At 41.8% G+C, this 23,644-nt stretch overlaps 1 protein-coding gene across 4 annotated transcripts in view; it reads right to left on the bottom strand.

Moving 5' to 3' along the window:
• Window positions 1-23,644, bottom strand: part of LOC127578277 (solute carrier family 13 member 4-like) — a 60,957-nt gene that overhangs the window by 15,068 nt on the left and 22,245 nt on the right. For 3 of the 4 annotated variants that reach the window (XM_052030083.1, XM_052030085.1, XM_052030086.1), the window contains exons 3-5: window positions 7,713-7,849; window positions 4,977-5,182; window positions 3,728-3,776 (exon numbers count right to left, since the gene is read on the bottom strand). In XM_052030083.1, coding sequence (XP_051886043.1) covers window positions 3,728-3,776; window positions 4,977-5,182; window positions 7,713-7,849 — 392 coding nt within the window. The remainder of the gene's footprint in view (window positions 1-3,727; window positions 3,777-4,976; window positions 5,183-7,712; window positions 7,850-23,644) is intronic. The other variant, XM_052030084.1, reaches the window with a different exon arrangement.

The raw sequence follows: 23,644 nt of genomic DNA, 5'->3' as shown, positions 1-23,644 counted from the left end.
CTTCTCTAAAGCCTGTGTTTCAACTTATCTAAAGGCTGCATGTAAATATTGAATCAAAGTTATTAATATTAATTAATTGTCTTCAAAATATTGGTAATTGCATTGCGTCTGAACAAAATATTGAATCATATTTGCCTATTAATGTCTCTATTTGTTTAAACTAACTTCATTCAGACACCTTACAGCGATATGTACAGTGAGAAATAGAACAATCACAGCAGGGGAATGGATTTCTTAATTCGGGGTTGAGCACACTGTTAGGTGGCAGCAGGGGAAGTTTTACTTTGAATATCTTATTGGTGTAGGGTAGCAGCTTATGCGAGCTGAGTATGCTTTGAGGAGTGAAGGAAAGGTTCCACTTAAGTACTTAAGGATGATATCTGCAGGGTACTGTACTAGGCTAAATTTAGCACAAAATCTTCATTCATGATAAGCTGGAACATTCCTTTAATTTAGAAATGTTACCTTTTAGCTCTGTAATTTTCACAAAATCAATAGACCAGGGGTGATTTAGAATGTGCCAGTATTTGATCGATATCAACAATTGAGTTGGGGAAATTCAGGCAGCTTTATTATCGAGTAGTGGTAGCCATTAATGGTAACAAATCAGGAAGGAATCCAACCACTGGCGACTCTTAATAGAGAGCAGGAACAGTATGAAATACCTATAGTAAACCAAGTAGGGTATTTAACCATGGGTAAAGAGAAAACAGGATATTTTAAACATTAGTACTAGCAAGTGCAAATTGTATTTAGACTTTAAGTGGTATTGGTATACCCACATTTGTAGTATTATGAAGTTTTCTTTTCAGATTAAAGTAACTTTGGTTCTCTAGATGGTGCAGACATGAAAATGCCAAAATTTTGAGCTTTAAATGATGAGAGCAGGCTGGAATGAAGCTTACCTGTTTTAGCAATGTTCATGCCTGCAGGGGACAAGGTTGATACAGTTGTTAGGCCTTATTTTCCTCACTTCCATAGCTCTGTATCCAGCAGTTTATGCTTTGAACTGTTTCCTCAGTACAGACTCCCTTTTATGTGGCCAGTCAGATTGGATATTTGAAAGAGATGGTAATGGCAGAACTAAACATTTGTGAAATTTACTGGTACATAGTGAGAATAGACGCTGAGAAGTACTTATTTTAGGATTATGTTATCACCCTCTCGAATTAACAGCCAAGCAAGGAGGCCCTTGAAAAGGAAAGTGACATTTTGCTTACAGAAGAAATCATTTGCAATCATAGGGGTTACCTGCTGGTTAGTGTGATTATCATTCTTGGACAACCTCAGAGCTTTGCTTGATTGCCTTAAGAAGTCAGAGAGACATTTCTCAGTATTTTTTCCAAATAAGCTGCTGTGTTTATCTGCTGCTCCCAAGAGATAAGGGGATGAAGATGAGTAGGGGTGTGCAGGATTGCATTGTTAATTTGCTTTTGCAAGGACCATAAATGTTATTTTTCCTTTCAGGGATCATGATCTTGCAAAGTTACTTACATGTGCTGAAATTGGAATTGTTCCTTTCCAACAAGTCCCAGACTGAGCCAGGGACTGTTCCTTCACACAGAGGCCTCTTGCCACTTAGGGATCAGGCATCCTGAAAAGCCTCAGTGGAGCCTGGGTCAGCAGAATATGAGGCTGCCCAAGTCGCTGACGTGGGGAATCCAGCTCTGAGGGATTCATCAACCAGTGAGCAGCTGGAAAGTCAATGGTTCAGCAGTCGCCAAGGAAATCCATTGATCAGCCACCTTTGACCATAAAAAGTACTGGCAGTAACTGCCTGTAAATGGGTCAAATGAACCAGCTTTATTTAACTTTATTGCTGCCCATTGATTAGACTTTATAACTTTCTGCTCCTTTCACCTCTCAAAACATTCTCTACTTTTGAACCTGCAATGAGTGTTCTATAATTCCAGCCTAAGACTTGCTCTATCATAAAACACCTAAATCTTAAGAAAGTTCTATTAGAAAAGTACACACCCACTCTAACACAATACATGCATACAAACCAAACTACGGCCAATCTTAGCAATTCTGTAATCTGTATGTCTTGGTGTTTGAAAATGTTGGTAGCTGGCCTGGTGGTACCTTAAGTTTTTTCTCAAGCAGTTGTTGCTGCGCGGCAGTGTAACTATGAAGGATTAGCTCATTATTACTTTCATAGATATGATGGCTTTAACCTGACACAGATAGCAATGCCTTTTCCCAGGGGTCTGTGCTGCCTCTGGCCAGTCCTCCTCAAGTGCAAGTGTAACAGAGGGAGCTGAGTGTAACCTGACTCAGCTGCATGCTGTCAGTTAAGGCCTGTTTTTACAGTCTCCTCCATACCCAGGCTAACTAAAAGCAGCAACTAGAGCTGTTTGCGCTCACATCTGGGGTTTTGTCCCCACTGCACATCTCTTCAAGTATCACCACACAGTTAATAATTTTTGTAGCCTTAAGTCTAAAGGTTGAGTGTTCCAGTTCATTTTCAGGACACACACGCACGCACGCACACATGCACACACACACGCACACATGCACGCGCACACACACACTCTCAGCTAATAGTGTGGGGCTGCTTTTCTGGAGATGTTTTCACAGTGAGGGGTTCATCCTCTAGCTTCATATTCATGGTTGTTGGAACAGATCCCATGGAAAATTCCCAAAGAATAGCAGCAATTTCTCATGCTGCCCTAACCAATATTGCTTGACCATTAACTACCAAAAGCTGATTAACTACTCACTCATGCTTTTGCTGTTTAAGAAGCCCTGAAAAATATTTGCCTACATACCAGTGACTGCACTCCAGGAGTGTTGGTTCTGATGGTTTTTGGGATGTCCTATTGAGATGTAATATAAATACTTTCTCTCCGTTTATCTTTGCAATAATCACAGTTTCATGCACTTAATTTCTGCTGTTGTCTGTTTCAATGTAACTTCTCAATATGTTTTTGACGTCAAAGAGGTGACTTCCAAAAACCAAGGGAAACAATAAGTTATGTTAACCAACTTTACGAGCCTGTTAAACATCTCAAAGTCCAAAAGCAACGGTAGTTTAAATTTAGCTTTCTTGCTCCTGCCAGGACAAAGTGTCAGCCTTCAGTCTCTCCGTCACTTCTTTCACTGCCCATGTGTAACACTTGAAACACACAATGCTTATAAAAAGAAAGCTTTTCCTGTTCTGAGCATTAACAAATAATTTAACAGCAGGAAGCATGACCTATTTCAATTACACCCATTCCAATACAAACTCCTCCTGTCCCTATGTACTCCAGTTTATCCAACTCACCTTACATCATTTGAATGCCCTTTCTATTTCCATGTAATCTGGGACATATCTATAATGCACAAACTCTTATTGACAATTCTTATAACATCTAGTACCATGATGACATCTGAAGGCCTTTAAATTATTGCTCAAAGGATTACTTTTTTCTGAATGAGAGTTCAAGTCAAGGGTACCGGCCTGTTCATCTCTGAAGGTTGACTCTTTGTGGTGAGGATCACACAGGGCAGTGCACAACACTGAATTAGGTTTTCAGGTCATTCTGGAATTAATTTCTTTTTTTCTCCAGCAACCATAACAACAATAAGTGCCTATTGTAGATAGTTAGAAACTCAGTTTAAGCTAATCATCAAGTAAATTGAAAATCAAGTCTTCCTGGATTCTAAACCAGCTCCCATCCCCTGTCCTATTCCTGGAGCCCAGTTCACATAACTTGAACCACAAGCACGGTAGGAAACTTACTTTTCTTTAAGGTAGATGAGCTCCAGTTGCTTCTTCTCATTCTCCTCTTCTGGAAGGAATAAGGGGCAGATAAGGAAACTTGCAAATGAAAAAAGCAAAAGTGAAAAAGAGGCCAACTCCATGGCTTTGGCTTGGAGGTACAGCCGCCCATTGTCCTTAGCCAGGCCGTGCTTGGTCTCCAGCCTCTACCAATGTCAGCTGACAGCTGTGCTGTTAGTAATGGATTCAGTGCCTCTGCTCTCAGGAGGGAAGCCTGCTCCTGATCAAAATCCATGCAATCCGTGTTAGCCCTTGAGAGTAAACTCACAGGTAAAGAGCAGATTATCATATATTTTTCAAGTTTCATATTTCTTTACAATATAGAAGGGCATACGGCAGTTCCCAAAGCATCCCAACAGACCCATTTCCCCACTTATCTCCCTCTAACCTATTCCCTCCCACGTGGCCATCAACTCCACCCTACCCCACCCCCCTCCCCTCACCACCAATTTTCCTGACACTCACTGACACACTAGGGGAATGTTTCAGTAGCCAATTACCCTATCGGTGCACATTTAAGATGTGGGAGAAAAATAGAGAACCCTAGTCAAATCCAAGTAGTCACAGGGAAAATGTGCAAATTTATACAGACAGCACCAGAGGTCAGGATCGAACCCAGGTTGCTGGAGCTGTGCAGTAGCAACTGTACCTGTTGCACCACTGCTTTGTTATTGGTGGCTTGCTGTGGCCAAAAAGCCAGATGCTTCCTCCCTGTCTCTGACCATTCAGAAAGAATGGATAAGGCGATGGGGTCTTACTGTGGACCGTAACCCTGTGAAGGTCAACGTGTCCAGGAGAAGGAAATGGTGTTGATTTTATCTTGCCCAAACTGGCCATAATGAAAGAGTTATGGCTCTTTAACATGACAATCAGCCCGCTATGATTTAGATGCGATCTTACAGCAAGATGGTCCAACACCTGTCTCTTGTGGATGATGAGCCTTTTAAAGTGCTAGTTAATTTAATGACCTCTACCAAAAAGCAGGGACTTTGAAGACAAAAATATTGGAATGGCAAACTTAGTGCATGTAGTCAATGTGAATTATTACAAATGAACTGAGTTAGTGTAGTCGTTGTGAATTACTACAAACAATGCAAACTACTGCAGTCAATGTGAGTTACTAAGAACAATGTGTATTAATGAAGTTGTGAGTTACTCCAAGTTGCTGCAGTAATTGTGAGTTATAGGAACAGAGAAAACTAATACCCACCGTATTTTTGGGAGCCTGAGCCAGAGTATGTATCTTCCACACTGTCAGTGTCCGTGATTACAGCTAACTCGACATCGGATTCCAGGCTGGTGTTGATGAGCTGTTGCAGGACAGCTTCTGCGATTGGCATCACCATGGCAGTGGTGGAGGTGTTACTGAGCCACATGGACAAGAACACGGTACAGCACATGAAGCCAAGAACAAGCCTGTGAGCAAAAATGAACGTAAGGAACTTGCAGAGTACTTAGTACCAAAGGTGGGGGTGGGGGTAGGGGGGGAGGTTGATCTACATTGGCACTGTCCAATGGAAGCTGATGTTAGGGCCTTGCTAGTGAGGTTGTTTAAAGCCAGGCCACGTCGAACCAGCATCTAGAAACCAGGGTGCAGCCAAGGTACCTATGGCTCCACCCTAACAGTAGGTGGCTGATTGGACAGGGTCAAACTTTGACAACTCTGAGTGATGCTAATCCTGTCCCAATATGGGAGAATGAGGTAGATGCATCCTCTGCACCTGAATCGACAGAGGTTAGGAATCCAGGAATGTCACAGCCATCTTAGTCCACTTTGATCCAGTGGAAGTGACCCAAGGAATATGCTGCACAACTCTTCAATTCCCAGAAGAAAGATCAGCTTTCTGTTCAGGTGATCAGCTCCTTCTGGATCATGGATTCTCTGAAGGGTTTTGAATGCCTTTAATGGAAACCATGTGCTCTCTCCATGGGTGTCCTGTCTGTCTAACTCCATTTCTTCGCCAGGTCTACATTTCGGTCTACTGGCCTCCTGTATTGGACACATACCCTATTGCCAGTTTCTTACCCATTACACAACAATCTCTATTCTACAGTAACTTAGGAACACAGCTAAAGATATATTTCTTGTCACCAATGTGAAATGCTCCATTGATTTGCCAATTCTATGAACCATCAATGGATTCCATTATAATAATTACTGCTTTAAAGTTTTAAACATTCATAGATTTTGATTTCAATATGGCTGCAGTGCCCCCTACTGCCACTGGAGGTCTCCATACTCTAAGCATGTATTTCCAACGCCCACAAATTGCCACAGAGAGCCTACCCGCTGTTATCCTTGTGCATTTGTTGCAGGAACTTTTGGTGAAGTGTGAAACATGCATTTAATGCTACAACATAAAGTTTGCTGTTGAAGGTGTGTCATTCCACTGTCTTCACCAGCTGGGACAATATTTAAATGCAAATCAAATAAAAATACCTGCAGATGCTGGAAACTGGAAATATATGAAAATTAAAAAAAAACTGCAGATGCAGTTCTGGTGAAGGAACTTTGACCTGAAATGTTATCTCTGCCTGATGCAGCCTAACCTGCTGAGTATTTCCAGCATTTTCTGTTTTTATTTCATCATTGAAATGCATTGAAAAGTTGCTGTGATTCCATGGTAGATGTGAACTGAAGTCCCCAGAGACACTTTGAGAGGACTAAGGAGGCTGTCTTGGAACTATTTAAGGCCCATGCATACTTAATTACAGCTGGTTAGCTATGGGAGGTTGTTTTAACTGAAGGTAATTTGATAATAACTGCCAATGACCTTCCCTGGTATCCAGAGGTACTTGTGAAAGGGTCCACCCCAAGCAAAAACTCTACACCTGAGAAGGCCTGCTGGGACGATCTGCTGGATCAGAACAATTTCCAGCACAATCCCCTGTGGATAAGAAGATTTTGATCAGGCTTCTGTTTGACTAATAGCCAGCAGTGCTTTATTAGCACTCATCCATCCAAATTTGTAGGGTCAGCTATATTTACATAATATTGAGCCTGCCCTTGGGGATTCACCAAAGGAGAGACAAGAAGTGAAGGGTAATCAGGCCAAAAAGGCAGCTAATCTTTCTGAGGCATTCTGCTATGTACTTACCTTCATAAAACTGTCCAGATAACAAAAGCAACTGACAAAACTCAGTGGCTAACATCATAAATGTATAAGGGCAAAATGTTACCATAGCCAAGGCATGAAAAAAGAGACACCTAACCCCATGTAGATTACTGGTGAGGTGGTTCTACATGAGAGGATCATCTCCTGGTAGCTGTCCCTGTGAGATCCCGGCAGAGACCTCAGCCTACAGGTGCTTGGGTGGATGTGTCGCCAGTGGACCTGAACTGACTCTGGTGCAGCTTGTTCCTTCCTTCCTTCTTCCTGCATAACGGAAGGAGAGGGCAATTCCTATTGTGTTGTTGCTGTGGTTTGCATTGAGAAAGGAATGCTGGGATACTTGGGAAATAAAGCATACTAGGCATTCTTGACAGTGAAAAGCCTTCTTACGGGCCTTGCTGTACACACCTTGGCACTGAACACAGCCCCTTGCAATCCATGGTACAATTATTCTTCATCCAGGAATTTTATTTTGTGCTTCTGTGCTGAAATTCCAGGTATGCAAATTCCAAGTATTCCAGATGAATGCAGCACAGGGCCTCTGTTAGATGATGTAATGGAGAAAGTGGGATCTGCTTCAAATGTCAGTTAAAATATTCAGTACAACATTAGAAAAATGGTGGGGCCGGCATAACCAGGCTCCACTTACTTTTCTAATGTTAGGGACACCGTTTGCCCAGTTATCGGATGAATTGGCAAACATTCCCTTCAATAAACCTAGACACTAAGAGGCTGGAATACACCTAGGCTTTTATGGAAGCCCTGCTGTGTTGCTCTAGACCCTATACTCCCTACATAGATGAACCATAAAGCTTAAGATGATATATACTCACATTCCAGGTTTGGCTCCTGCTAACATCACCATGCGAAGAGCAATCCTCTTGTGCAAGTTCCACTTCTCAATGGAAGCAGCCAGGCAGATGACACCAATCAAGAGTAATGTGGTGTCCTTAAAGTACTCTGAAGCGACCTGTATAAAACATGCAAACATCAGATCTGGGACTGAAGGAAATTGTGCCTGCATTGGTATTCACCAAGGTGAAGGACATGGAGTCATACAGCATGGAAACAGGCCCTTTGGCCCAACCTGTCGATGCCAACTGTGTTACCCAGCAAGCTGGCTCCATCTGCCCACGCTTGGCCCATAGCCCTCTAAACCTCTCCTATCCATGTACTTATCTGGATGGCTTTTAAACGTTGCTAATGTGCCCGCCTCAACCACTATTTCTGGCAGCTCATTCCAAATACACGCCACCCTTTGTGTGAAGAAGCTGCCCCTGATGCCCCTTTTAAATCTCTTGCCTCTGATCTTCACTCTCTTGTTTTTAGCACCCCCTCCCTGGGAAAAAGACTTCCTACTTTCATTCAGTCTATGCCCCTCATGATCTTATATACCTCCATCAGGTCACCCCTCAATCTCCTATGTTCCAGGGAACAAAATCCTAGTCTATTCTAATGTAGAGCAACATGGAGGATAGTGAGATCAGTGTGGGGTATGCTAACAACCTAGGGCATGTTGAGATCAAGGATGTGCTGTTGGGTCTATTGAAGAACATTAAGGTGGATAAGTTCTCGGGGCCTGATGGGACATCCAAGCTACGGAGAGAGCTGAGAGAGGAGACTACAGGGACCTTGACAAAGATCTTTATATCCTCTAGCCACAGATGTGGTCCCAGAGGAATGGGGAGTGGCCAGTGTTGTTCCTATGTTTAAGAAGGGCAAAAGGGATAATTCAGGAAATATAGAACTGTGAGCCTCACATCAATGGTAGGGAAGTTATTGGAGAGGATTCTTAGGGACAGAGTTTACTCACATTTGGAAAAGCATGGGCTTATTAGGGATAGTCAGCATGGCTTTGTGTGGGGCAGGTCATACCTTATAAACTTGATTGAGTTTTTTGAGGAGGTGACAAAGATGATTGATGAGGTAGGGCAGTGAGTGTTGTTTACATGGAATTTAGTAAGGCATTTGACAAGGTCCCTCATGGTAGGCTGATCCAGAAGATTAAGATGCATGGGATCCATGGTAACTTGGTAGATTGAATTCAAAATTGGCTTGGCCGTAGAAGATAAGATGGTAGCGGTGGAGGGATGCTATTGTGACTGGAGGTCTGTGATCAGTGGTGTTCTGCAGGGATTAGTACTGGGACCTCTGTTTGTGATATATATAAATAAATGTCTTGGATGAAGACGTAGGTGGACTAAATAGTAAGCTTGTGGATGACACAAAAATTGGTGGTGTTGTGGATGGTGGGGAAGGCTGTCAAAGGATACAGCGGGATATAGATCAGTTGCAGATATGGGTGGAGAAATGGCAGATGGAGTTTAATCTGGGCAAGAGTGAGGTGCTGCACTTTGGGAGGTCAAATGTAAGGGGAAAGTATACAGGAGATGGCAGGAGCCTTACGAAGATTGATGTACTGAAGGATCTTAGGATCTAACTCCGTAGCTCCCTGAAAGTTGCAAATCAAGTCGATAGGCTGGTAAAGACAGTGTATGGCATGCTTACCTTGATTGGTCGGGACATTGAGTTTAAGAGTCAGGAAGTCATATTACAGCTGTATAAAATTTTTGGCTAGGCCACATTTGGAGTATTGCATGCAGTCCTGGTCACCCCATTACAGGAAGGATGTGGAGGCTTTGGAGAGGGTGCAGAAGAGGCTCACCAGGATGTTGCCTGGATTAGAGAGTATTAGCTATAAGGAGAGGTTGGACAAACTTGGATTGTTTTCTCTGGAGCATCAGGGGCTGAGGGGAGACCTGATAGAGGTATATAAAATTATGAGAGGGATAGATAGGATAGATGGCCAGAGTCTTTTTCCCAGGGTAGAAATGTCAAATACTGGAGGACATAGCTTTAAGGTGAGAGGGGGGAAGCTTAAAGGAGATGTGCAGGGTAACTTTCTTTACACAAAGAGTGGTAGGTACTTGGAACGTGCTGCCTGGGGTGGTGGTTGAAGCAGACACAATGGTGGCATTTAAGAGGCATTTAGACAGGCACGTGAACGTGTGGAAGGATATGGATCATGTGCGGGAAGATGGCTTTAGTTTAATGTAGCCTCATGGTCGGCACAGACATCATGGGCTGAAGGGCCTGTTCCTGTGCTGTACTGTCCTATGTTCTATGCTATGATACAATAAAGCCCATTATGCTAAGAGTTGTCACAAGCTAACATAATTCTGTAAAGTATCAGAACCTTTTTCACAGTGCCATGTATAATGTTGGCAATTTTGCACTGAACATTCATTATACTGATGACCCCTGCCCGACAACACTGACAGCATTTGTCATACAATGCAGTGTACAAAGAATAAAATTTGAACCAGAGCTACCAGTTGAGACGTTCTGAGCAGCTACAACTTCTAGAGTACAACATAAGGCTGCTCTTAACCATATGGAGGGTGAGGTGGAGGGTAGGCAGGTTAATTACTGCCTGAAGCACAACTATTTCTCATCATTTGCCAACTTAAGCTGAAGGGTTCAGCAGACAGCCAAACGTTATGACAACTCAGGAACCCCAATTACATATTAATGAAGCCGGTGCAAGGTCTCCATAGGACTCCCTGTCAGGCTGAGACATTGAAAATCTCAAGCCAGAATCTCAAGACAAACCAGTCAACATTTTGGATTGAGACCCTTCATATGGACTCATCATTTAATACATCTTCTATAATCAGTTCCTCTTAGAAGAGAAGAACAAGATTCAGTCTGTCTCCATGACAGCAAATCTTGGATGGGACTAACAAGCAAGGATTAGGAGATTCCCATGTTTCCTGATCTAGTAAACTGGAAACCTCTGCTGAAGTCTACACTGGTCTTGCTATACCTCAGAATCTCATTACACTATAACCAGAATGTAGATATTGATGTGAAGAAGTGTGAATCATCTTGAACAACTGAGGTCCGTGGCAGTTGGAAATTGCAGTATGAAGATATTGATTCGTCATTATGTCACATTAAGTACAAAGGCTTTGAGTTTTCACCAGGTTATGCTGATAGTCTAATGCAATTAGACTAAAATTAAACAATTTTCAGCTACATTAAAGAACTGAGCTGCATTTTCCAAAGGGCCTGAAGCAAGTTAGTGAAAGGCGGAGGGTTTAGTGGATAAAGAAAATGAGGAAACTTGGGACAGTGGAAAACCTGACTCTATTGTGCTGACAATTAACGTTACAGGGCAAAAATGTCTTCTGTAATTGTACTTGTGCCACTCTTTTAGCACAGGGTTTAAGGATTTTCCATGCACGAGGAGAGGGTCTTCGCAGAGCACTTTTAGAGGCATGGGTTACCCGATTCTGTACGGTACTGCGGGAGACTCTACACAAAAGGTGGCTGAAACTCACATTCCATCTTCACAGCAAAACTAAAGTCCTCTCTCATGATGGATTAGTTCTGCATCTCAGGGCCCAGCTTGGTCTTTGTTGCAAGGCCATGTCCAGTCTGTACCTAGATCCCTGATCCACGTTAACATTGGGCAGTCTTTGGGGACCAAGGTCAAGATGGGTTGAACCCAATGATTAGGCATTTAAATTATAGCTCTTAGTTTACATCTGCTGATGGATAATCCATTAAAATTACATCATCTTCATTATAGTACAGGGAGAACTTTAGCCTCTGATGCAGTGATAATTAATCAGTGACTTTTATCACCTGAGAGATTTTACTTACATTTTAGTTTTAATTTAAAAAGTAACATTTTAAGTGGCAGCTTACAATCCCTGTAGGTTGCAAGAGAGAAGTAGTTGACCTCCTGACAAACTTTAATGAAGAAATTTTGAGTGAAGGCCTAGGAATTTCCACAAGGACATGGAAGAACAAAATCAAATTGAATCTCACTCTTAGTCACTCATGTACATCTTTCCCTTTCTCCTGGTTTTATCTTCATTTTATTTGGCAACACTCATTACATGCTGGTTGGGGGTGTCAGCTGGACGAAGGGTTGCTGGCAGAGGAACAGAACTATTGCTGCTAGATAGCAAAGCAACAGATGAGCAGTTATAACAAAGAGGTACCATCTCCCACTCTCCAGATCCCCAGGAACCAACTCCCTCTCCTTCTAAATATTGCTTCCACTTCACCTCTGTGCTCATTCTCAATTTTGCTTTGTGGCTTAGACTGAGATCTCAGATTTTTTTTTAAACAATAAAAAGACTGTGAGCTACTGATGAGATCACAGGACCATACTTGTAGGGATTCATGACCTGCCCCAACCATAACTAAAGACCATGGTTCAAGACAAGGTGAGAGTGACTTGAGGAGAATGAACAGCACACTAAGTAGGTGGGGTTAGACCTGACTCAATGGAATGGTTGTTCTAATCTACTCCCAACTCATAGTTCAAATTTGGTTTATTAAAGTTTGTTCCTGTTAAAGTTTGTTGGCTGGAGGCACCAATGAGAAATATATCTTTCATCAAGAGGCAAACAAGCGTGCGTATGGACTGTCTGGGTGAACTCAATCTTATGGCATCCACAGAACTGAATGTCCAGATGGGAGTTCAGCAGCAGCCAAGATTCTCAACACTTTTGGTCTGCACAAATTTAATGAGAATCAAAATCAGGGTGTTTCGCTGGAGATGATTGTTCTGTCACACTGGCTATGTGCCAAGTAGCAAGTCTAAACCCCCACTAGTCCCAGAATAAACCTGTGTACCTGTGTGGAACATCACTCCTTATCTATCCTCAAGCTGACAGTTTCTCGGCATACATACATATATCAATCAGCACCATGATCATTCAGTTGCCAGCTTCTTCATTCGTCTGCATATTTAGTTCTACATATCTGCTAGAAGAAAGTTATGAAGTAGTCTGGCAGAGAGATGAGATTACTTCCTGAACTTGGCCAAGGACATAAGATTGGACCTCTCCTCATGACTATTTGGGTGAAAGGTCATTGACTTGAAATGCTAACTCTGTACTTACAGAATTTTCTGTTTTTATTGCAGATTTCTGCCCACCAGAATATTTTGTTATTGTGTTATTGGCCAAAAATATCGTGGGCAGCATGGGAAGGACCAAACAAAATAAGGCAAAAGTTTACAGAAGAGAAATATAGGATAATGAATGCACCATTTATTGTTATATCTAGTGAAAATTATTATTTATCATTGTAATTACTTCTCTTAAGCCATGTACTCACAAACAACAAAATGGAGGCCCAAAGTATTACACACAAGGCTGTCTAAACATTCCTTGCTACCTTTGGGATGCAGTGCTGTAAAACTTCGCTGCTTCAGTCCTTTAAACAATTTACTGGCAGTTTAGAATCTTGCATTTAATTTGGAATTTTCTAATCATGAAAATGGAAACTCAAAAATCATTTCAAAGCAGATCATATTCTTCAGAAATCTGCACTGCTGCCTGAACTACCAATTCTCACGCTGTGCCTGTTAAATCAGGTCAGCATGGCAACAAGCTGGAGGTGGTAGACAGATCCCAGGATTGTTTTAATCCCTCAAGAGCCATTAGATTTCGTAGAGTTCAATGAAGTCAGCATCATAAGAAACTCAATGAGCTTAAGGTAGTAATTGGATTCATCCCTGTCCCTGGGAATACTGAAAATTCTAAAGTGAACTAGATTAATTCTTCCACTAGATTTTGTGGTTCACTAAGTAAGAGATTTGTAATTTGCCCTCATCGTACTTCAATGTCTTTTCACCCCACCACCTCTTTCTTTTCTCAATCTTATTTCATAGAAACCAAAATCTCCAGCAAGCTGAGTGTTCCTTCTTGTGGTAGCAATATTAGTGTCTTCTGGAATATTTGTCAATCCTTTATCAAAGGTTGTTGCTATTTAATCTTTGCCACAGGTCACCTGTGCATGAATTCCAAAAAGTAGGACAAGCACTAACATCTTGTTCTTAACTAAGCACAAGAAGACAGCACATGCTGACTTCTGTAAGGACCTTCATTCTGTTGGCTGACCCAGCCACTGCAAAGAGGTGAGAGACTTGCTAATTCGTTGGAAATAAAGGTCAAATGACCAAAGTACAATTCTGAAATCAATCCATCCTCTCCTTCTGCAATTCAGCCACAAAATATAGTCAGAAGAGGTTACAGAAGCTATCATCTGCTGGACTGCATTTATATAGTGCTCTGCATATCCCTTTCAGCATATGCTAATGCTCTATAGAGATCACAATCTATAATTAGGTAAAACTGGAAGCATGTCTGGTAATCCCCTTTCTGGGATGTTTAGTGTGTTTTTTTTCATGATTGTGTTGTTGATTCTGTTATCCATTGACCTCCCTGATAGTAACTTGGGAATAGGCTATTGATCCACTCATGGTTTAACTGCGTGCTAACTCCATTTACCTGGCTTAGTTCTACAGGCTCCAATACCACTGCCTGGCAAAATTCTGTCAAGAGGTAATAAAATAGAAAATGCTGGAAACATTTAGCAAGTGAAAGAGAAACATAGTTACTGTTTTAGGTTGAAGATCATTAATCATAAATGCTGTCAATCTCAGTTTTAAAGTTATCCTGGCCTCAGTAGTGTATGGGTGACAGGAGACAGGAGAGAGAGTGTTTTTGCAATGATCCCAGTATTCCTGGAACTACGTGTGTGGGTCCATTCCAAAGTCCAACTGCCTATAAGTGCAATTGACATTCACGGCTCATCTGTTCAAATTAGCAATTACAAAAATTGATTATTTCTTCTGCTAAAGTAATCAGAGGCACAAAGGCTGTCATGACTGCATGTCTGATGTTAGACAATTACAAAAGCTGATTCCACCACCCCCAAAATGTGAAGGCATTCATCATTACAGAGCTCACCAATGTGGGTGAAATCATTGTGTGATGTCAACATGCACATTTAACTGAAAGCTTCAGACAGAAAATGGGAAAATTACTGCAATCTTATTGGCTTAACCTGCAGACGGAGATTAAAGGCTGGAACGAAAATAAAGTGTGTATGCAGTATAATGCTGGCAGTTTACATACTGGCTGTACATTTCTGTTCCATCTGAAACCCAGCCAAATTTCTATCTGAAATGCATTCTGTAGCACACTAGTTTCAAACCTCTGGAAGGAGTGAATCATCAACACAGAAGGCCTTAACTTTAATGAAGGCTCTCTAACTGTCTCTATGATTCATTCTGGGCACCAATGCAGAAACAGTTTAAATGGCCATCTTCAGCTGGTACACTGTTTCCTTAAGGTTCCACCAATCTGCTGGGATGATGTTACAGACAACCAAGAGAACTTCAGAGCAGTTGGCCAAAAAGCTCGACTGAGTAAAGTGCTGAAGGAGCACCATGGAGGAAGCTGAGAAGTTATATGGAGCAATAAGCCTCACAAAACTGGCTATAGTTAAGCTTAAGAACAATTTCGTGGACATAATCTGCATGGATACGTGGAACGCATGTGACTAACTTTCACATGCAAGGTTTCCAAATGAACTGAAATTTGTGGGCTCAGTTACCATCAGGCAATTGGATTAGAATCTGCTTGAGCAAGATAGAGTGAGAGGTGAGCAGAATTGGAATTTCTGCCTGACTACATTAAATAGTGGAGTCCCACATACTTGTGCGTTATATGGTCACAGGGAAAGATTTTTCCGCAGCAGCAGCTGATATTTTTTTCAATCGCTTGCACTACCAAACGATTAGCGAAAGAAAGATCAATATCAAAGAGATTTTGACTTATTTAATCAATGAAATTTAAATGCAAGTTACTGGTATTTTAGGAAAGTCTACCTAAAAACATAAAGCAAGGCTACATAGTGAAAACTGCCCAGCAGCAGATATGGAAAAAAAGTTAGATGTGATTACTTACAATTTACCAAAACTTTCCAATTAGTTAAAAATATTGCCAAAAGATAAATGGGTTTTAGAGGTATCTCAATGACCTTTAATTAACAAAAGTAGCCAGCACTTTTAATTCCTCATAATCCTTTGATGGGGCCAAGGAAGCAAACTATTCACCAATTTACCAGGATCTAAAACACCACTGGGCATCATTCTAATACTGTCTGTGAAAGTCTTATAAAGACAGAGATTTTCATATGTGGGGTTCAGCACAGGGCTGTGTCGATTTCATCTTGAACACTTCTTTGACTTACTATGATTCCTCACATCTGCTGGCATTAACCAAGTGGTTCTCAGCAGCCAGCTCTTAAAGGGATAGACCACAATGTCATGAGTCAGCATGCTTCCAGCTATAGGGAAGTGCTGTTACTTAATGAATAGATGCCGCAGTAATGGGAATTTTTGTGAGATTGACTGTGGTGGTTGGGAAAGTGCTCCCAGGAGTTCAGAGGGGCAGGTATAGGTTGATGGAGAGAAGTGCTTATCGGAGGCCTACCCTTTGTGCAAGTGGATATGCAGACTCTCTAGGATTACAGCCAGGCACTTTTGGTATGAAGTTGTAGGGGAGATTTCTGTAAGAAGCAACTACTACATGAGTGAATTCATTGAATGCCCGTACCTTAGAAAATCCTGCAGTGAAGGAAAATGCCTGTGCAGGAGCGGGCTGAAGGAAAAGTAGACAAGGTCTTCTCTTTGAGCATGGAGTTTGGGAGGTGCTCTCTAATGCAGCAGGGAATAGCAATCTGTAAGATATACCAGAGCCTGGAATGATATCGAGTCTTGGAAGCTGAGACTGTCCGTGCCCTCAATCTCCACAGGCAAAACTGTCAAGGAGCATGCGTGCAGGAGGTCATGGATCTCAGTGAGGGTAAAGGACGCAGTTTGAGTACTGTCTCTTGAAATAGCACCCCTTCAGAGGAAGTGAGGTTAATAAAACCTAGTTGTTCTGTGAGCTGATTTTCAAATCAGTCTGGTGGAAACAATGCTGAGACTGAAGTTTGGGCATTGCACAATTGTTGATATCATTTGTGGGAGTTTTACCCTGAAAAGAATGGCACAAGGACAAGTGAAAATTCCATGGAAAATCAGGAGTTGGATTATCTGACAGCTCCACTCCAGTTTATGCTGAGTTTCATCTGAATAGGACTGTTTTTATGGAATGGTATGAAGGAATAATTAGGCCTAGATCCTTATCTCTTGAAAGAAAGTTCCCTGAAATTTTCTGCATGGTTTATTACTTTGCTTTTTGCCTCTGTAATTATCCATTTTAGATTGAAGCATTTAATGGACATTCTATCCACAACCTTCCATGGAAATGCATTTCTGTGTTCACAGGCCTCTGTGTGACCAACCTGTCCCTAGGTTTGGATTTAATTTGCCAAAACCTTTGCTTTTAGAACATTAGATAGATGGACATCTATTTGTCGAAGGGCACGTGGAGTGAAGGAAAGACTTCCCAGAAAAATTTTGTGGAAGTTATGAATATTCTGACATGACCATGTCATCTCTAAGTTTTAGTAAGATACAAAGCTCAGACAAGGCAGCATAATTCAAGCCTGTAAAATGCTGAGAGGTACATCAACTGTGCATCCAGGTGGTTTATTTAACTTGACTGTGAACACAAAACTAGAGAACAGCAATTCAAAATTAACAAACACCAAGTTAAGTGAGACAGAAGAGTCACAGTTGTTCTGTTCCTACAGGGTGGTTCATAAGTGAAACTGCTTCTGAAAAAAAATCATTATTTTCTCGATGCTAATTAATGTCTTTGAAGAAACAGCTGACTAATATCTGTTCAGACATGGGACTGAATGTTGTGAAGATAAAGATGATCACTTCTGGGTGAAATCACAGCTGTTGGGAAATTGGTCCAGGCACTTCTGTGGACAGCTCACTTTAGTGGGTCTAACATTTGCCTGGTGTCAGTCACGCACCTAATGACATCAAAAATCATGTAGTTCAATGGAGATGCAAGAGACTGCAGATGCTGGAATCTTTTGCAAATATCAAACTGCTGGAGGAACTCAGCAGATCAGGCAGCATCTGTGGAAGGAAATGAAGAGTTGACATTTTGGGTCGAATCTGATGAAGGATCTCAATCCAAAACATCAGCTGTCCATTTCCCTCTTGATAAACGTAAGAACGTGTTAATTCTTAAACATAAGAATTCAAATAAACACAAGGTTGTGTTTTCCCCCTCATTAGCTATCATTCTCATTTTAAAGTTAGACCTTGGAGTGGAGTACAGTTTCACCCATGCTAACAGTCTGTCAGAGCTTTGCGTTAGTGCTTGCTCCTTTTGTGCTTCCACAATTGGAGAAGTTGACAAAACTATAGAAATAAAGGACTGCTGATGCTGGAATCTAGATGAAAAACACCATGATGCTGGAGTAACTCAGCAGGCCAGGCAGCATCCATGGAGAATAGCAGGACGTTGACCGCCTGCTTTTCTCCACGGATGCTACCTGGCCTGCTGAGTTCCTCCAGCATCATGGTGTTTTTCATCAAGTTTATAAGACTGTAGAATTGCAGGGGGGAAATGCACACAGTTCCCTCTGTTGTTGCCACACGTGCAGGGAGACAGTCCTGGTGCAAAACCTGACATGGACACCACGTTTAAATATAATGCCACTGTTGCTGCTCCAGCTTCAGCCCAGACCAGGGAACCAAGCCCAGGCTCTACTCTCTGAGGTAATCATATGTTAGCCACAGTGTTATTTAGCACATCATATCACCCATATAGCCTCTTCATCCTGACACACATGATATTAGTTATGTAACAAATACTAAACAATGAATGAGAGATATCCAAATCACTTGCCACCCTTCACTACCTCAGATCACCCAACACACTTTACAGCCAATGAAGCACTTTTGAAGTGAAGCACTTTTGAAGTGGAGCACTGTTGTAATGTAAAGAAATAGAACAGGCTCTCTGCACATAACAAGCAATGTGCTGGACCGCTTGTTTTTTCCTACTGATGCCGTTGAGGAATAAATGTTGATCAGAATGTTAGGAATTTTCTGCTCTTCTTGAAAAGTGCCTTGGGATCCTCCATGTCCACCTGAGAAGGAGCTGGCATATTAATTTAACATTTCTTCCAAATGATGGCACCTCTGACAGTGCTACATTCCCCAAGTACTCTGCACCATTCAACTTACAAATCAGAGATTGTCTCCTCGCATTCTGCCAGCATGGATTTTGAAGGGAGTTACTGATGTGACAGTGGAGTACTCTGAATCGGCAGATTACAAACCACCTGTGAATCAAACCTTGTCCATGAAACAGCATCTCATTCCTTGAATGAAAGACATATTTGCAGTTTTGACTAGAGGGCAGCAGTTCACTAAGTTAGATACAAGTTCTGCATGTCAACATATAGCGTTAGTAGAACAGTCCAGGAGGGTTTTGATTGTCAACCAGAGCTTGTTCACTATACCTGACCACCCTTTGGAGTTTTGTCTGCACCTGTTATCTTTCACAGAACCATAGAGTGGTTGCTGCATTCCTAGGGCTCCTGTATACTTGATATTGCACAATATCCTGATTAGGGGAGCCTCCAGGGATGAATACTGGTGGAACCTGGAGCAGCCTGGAAAAGGCAGGCCTGTGTTTACAGAGAAGTAAGTGTATTTTCTTGGTAAATGAAGTACACTGCTTCAGACAGCTCGTGGATGCCCAAGACTACACCTAGTTCAGGTAAAAGCCTTTACCAATACCCCTGCTCCAACTAACGTAGCTCAGCTGAAGTAACTCTTATCTGAGATCATTGAATTATTGTACACAATCAGCTGTGAAAAGCTATGTGGGCTAAGGCTCTAGTGAAGGCTTTTCTGCATCCTGAAGAATTGCCACAGGCTGCTAATGTGCTAAACTGCTACTCAACAGAGCTAATCTGAGCCAAAAAGATGACAGGCAGAAGTGGTCAGTTCTGTTACAAACAGAAAGAAAGGGTGAATTATCTAAAGTTGGAGAATTCGGATTGAGTTCTGCAGGCTGCAACAAGCCTGTAGTCTGCCGAAGCTTAATGTGTTCAATAGAGCCCTCCATGGGTCCAGCAGCACAGGAATCACATTGAGAAAGCCATTGCCATTGGTTTGATGAGTTTGAGGATGCAGCCATTAAATGAAATATTCATTGAAGTTGCAGCAAACCTTGCACACATTGGTGTGACATCAGTCTTGGCCGGAGAAGCACAAGAGAAAGGACAGAAGCAAAAATGGCAGTTCAGACTAAGGCTACGTCCACTAGCAGCTGGGACAGTGCACAAGTCCTTCAGTTCATAAAAAACATGTAGAGAAATGTTTTATTTTAGAGTGAATAACGATGGATTCATAATGGACATGGGTTCAGGAACTTACAATATGTTGGCAAAACTTCCAACAACACAAAAAAAAATGTCTTGTATAGTGAAGTAGTGTAAAAGTTATGGGATCACTTTCATTGTGAACACTTATGAATTGTGAGGAGACACAAATTTGGAAGCAGGAATCAGAAATCAGTGAGTCCTGTGTTTTGTTGAAGGAGTGTCTCAGTATTACAACTGTGACACTTACTTAGACCATGTGCTGCAAGACAAGTTTGTTTGTGGTTCAATCAACAAGTGAGTTCAATCAAAATTATTAAACATACAGAATCTCACACTTAACCTTGTGTGCAAAAGTGTTTTTCCACTCTCTTCAGTCTCTGACCAGTTCTGAACTAATTCAGTATTTCCCTCTCCACAGATTCCAGCTGACTCGTTGGGCTTCTGCAGCACTCTCTTTTAGTTCATATTCCCAGCAGCGGCAGTGCTTTGTACCTCACAGATCCAGGAGGATTCTTTTCTCTCCTCTACCCATCTTCAAATGACAATTGAACCCGCAGCCATGAATAGCCAGCCCCCATTGCATATTTCAACCTAACCCTGACCCCAACTGATGATCACACCCATGAATCAACCACTCCACCAACCACTGATTGTACTCCCTGATCCAAATACCACAACCTGCCCACCAGCTGCTGCTCCCTCTACCCCCAGTTGTCCCTTGCACCAAGCCCTGTACCAATCCTTGACCTGACCTACTTATTTCATAGCCCAATCCTCAATTTACCTCCAACATCCCTAGGGCATTTCTGCAGTTACCAACCACACTCTTCCCTCCCCTTTCCTCCAACACCCAACCCAAGGATATGCCTCAGACCTTGACCTACACAAGAGTGCATAAAGGAAATACTTTACATAGCATATTGCTAATTCAGCAGAGCTCGGTACCTTGGACCTCAGGAGCAACAGAAATTCCCAGCAATGGCCCAGAAACAAATCATTCATCAGCCAACTGTTCAGCAGCTGCAGTCACTCGCCAAATTCAAGGCATTTCTATACAGACTAAACAAGAAGAATGGCAAATACTTGGGCAGAGAATATAAGCACTACAGGCAATTTATAGTTGAGTCCAGGAGAAAACCTTGAGGAATAATGGAGAAATAAATATGGAGAGATAGCTGGGTCTGATTATTGGTTTTGTGTAAGACAGTACACTCCTCAGGGATCAAGCACGAAACAGCAATATTCTTAACTAGCATATCTATGAACTCAACTGGAAATTAAAATGTAGATTACACTCCTTGCTGCACACTGCAGATGCTGTCAGGCATTTGACACCCTAAGAAACAAAAACACCAATCTGGTAACTTAAGAAAACAGACTGGAAATTACTCAGTCAAGTCATCATCTTGCCCTCCTGCTGATACTGCTGATTGCCTCTTCCCCGTTTCTTTGGAATTTCAGGCAGTGAGCTGGAACAAATACTAAAAAGTCAAAGAAACTAGAAAGCTATAAAACAAGAGCAGGAAAAGGCACATTAACAGGTAGGGCTGAATGCACAGGTTAATAATAGTTGCTATTAAAGACTCATCTTCTCGCATCCTAATGTCTCAGACAAAGCAAGGATGTGTCTAAGGTTAGGGTAGATTCAGACTGATCACACCCACACCACTTGTCAGCATTTCACTCTGACAGAGCTTTGGTGACACAATTCACACAATCAAAGCCCCTCAGCCGAACCCCCTCCCACCCTCACCCCCCCCGCACATACACAGAGCTCATAAGTCATTTAGTAAATGTAATGAACAGGCAACACAATTCTTTTTCCTGCAGTTCCCATCACTGATGGCTGTGGCTGTTGCCTTTGTATGTTGGAGATGGGAACTCTGGCTCTCTCAAGAAGTAGGAATGGGCAGTGGCAAATGGATGTCAAAGTAAGAGGAGAAAGGAGGGTGAAGAACTTGTGGAAGAAGAGAGAATGGAAGGTGAGCCGGATGTAAGACAAGAAGGCAAGTGAGTGTAGTAAGAGAAGGGCAGAGTGTAGGGCATGGGGTGGGTTAGACTGGGCACCGTGTCTGACTCTGAATGACACTGAAAGGCAAGAAGTGTTAGATTATCAGAAAAGGGAAAAACTGTACAGCAAGTGGCAACTGAATACATTGGAGAAAAAGGAGGCTGTTAAGATTGGAAGAGAGAAGTGACTATCAGTTAAAGAGGGGGATTGGATCATCATGAAGGTGTAATGATTTTGGGTGGAAATGGATAGGAATTAAATGAATGGGAATCATATGTAAATGTAGAAGTTAGGTAAGGGGCAGAAACAGTGAACTGTGCTCTTCAGAACGACTGCTGTGCGAGATCAGCCATTACAAAATTTGACTTTTTTTCTTTCACAATAAGTAACATTTAATCCTGTTACTGGTGCAATTCTATAGCACATCAACTCGATTGTTCACTTATTCTTTTGCACTTAACCAACAAAGAGCTCTGGAGTAACCAAGAAATGGAAACAGGAGTAGACCATTTGGGCCTTTGTCTCTCCTCCGCTATTCAATATTCTTCCTCAGGTAGAGAGAGGGAGACCAGGTCTGTATACAATATTCTAGATGCGATCTCATCAGAAACCGGTATAATTGTATGATATTTACTCTTGTACTTAAATCCTCTTATAACAAAGGTCAGCATAACATTTGCCTTCTGAATTGCTTGCTGTACCTGCACATTAGCTTTTCCTGATTCATGTACAAAGGCACAGAGGTCTCTCTGAACATCACCATCTTTCAATCTCTCAGCACTTCTATTTTTCTACCAGGGTGGATGGTCTCCACATTACATTCCATCTGCCATGTCCTTGGCTTCTCCACTGTCACCTCTTCAACTTTTCAGTCTCCTAAGTTTCTCCAATGCTATTGTATATTCTAATGCCAATCTCTCTGAGTTCCTCATTCACTCCAGACCTATTGTTCTCTACTATTTCCAGGAGATTTTCTGTGATTTCTTCTGCGAAGACAGATACAAAATACTTGAATTTCTCCACTATTTCCTCATTCCCAAATATAATTTCTGCTCTCTTGGTCTGTGAGCACCCACAGTAACATATGCTAATCATTTTCTTTTTATGTTTTTATAGAAGCAGTTACAGTCCTGTCTGTTTTGTGTTTCTTTCAGAATTACGCTCATATTCTACTTCCCCCTTCCTTATCAACTATTCTTTCCTCCTCTGATGAATCTTGAAATGTTCCCAATTCTCAGACTAACTGATCATTTTGGCAACATTATAAGCCTTTTCCCTTGACCTAATACTAAATTCAACGTATTTTGTTAGCCATGCCTGTTTGGTTTTTTTTGTGCCTTAAAGTAACAAATATTTGTTGAAAGCTTCAAACCAATTATTTAAATATTAGCCACCCCCTGCCTATTGCAGTGTTTAAGTATCAGATTCCAGTTCATCATGTTGAGCTACAGACACATACTACAGTTACAGTTGCCATGGATCACAAAGTTTTCCATCAGCTCCCACGTCATGCAGCTGCAACACATCACCTGCCCTGCCAAGCCTGTCTGAATTCAAGTTGTTGGTATAATTGTTTAAATATAAGGTTACATCATTGTCCTTACTCACCAAAGTCCACACGACATAAAATTTTCA

The sequence above is a fragment of the Pristis pectinata genome, chromosome 15, assembly GCF_009764475.1.
Source record: "Pristis pectinata isolate sPriPec2 chromosome 15, sPriPec2.1.pri, whole genome shotgun sequence".
Classification (NCBI taxonomy): Eukaryota; Metazoa; Chordata; class Chondrichthyes; order Rhinopristiformes; family Pristidae; genus Pristis; species Pristis pectinata.
Note: the sequence above shows the minus strand (reverse complement) of the source record. Positions and strands in the feature narration are given on the sequence as shown.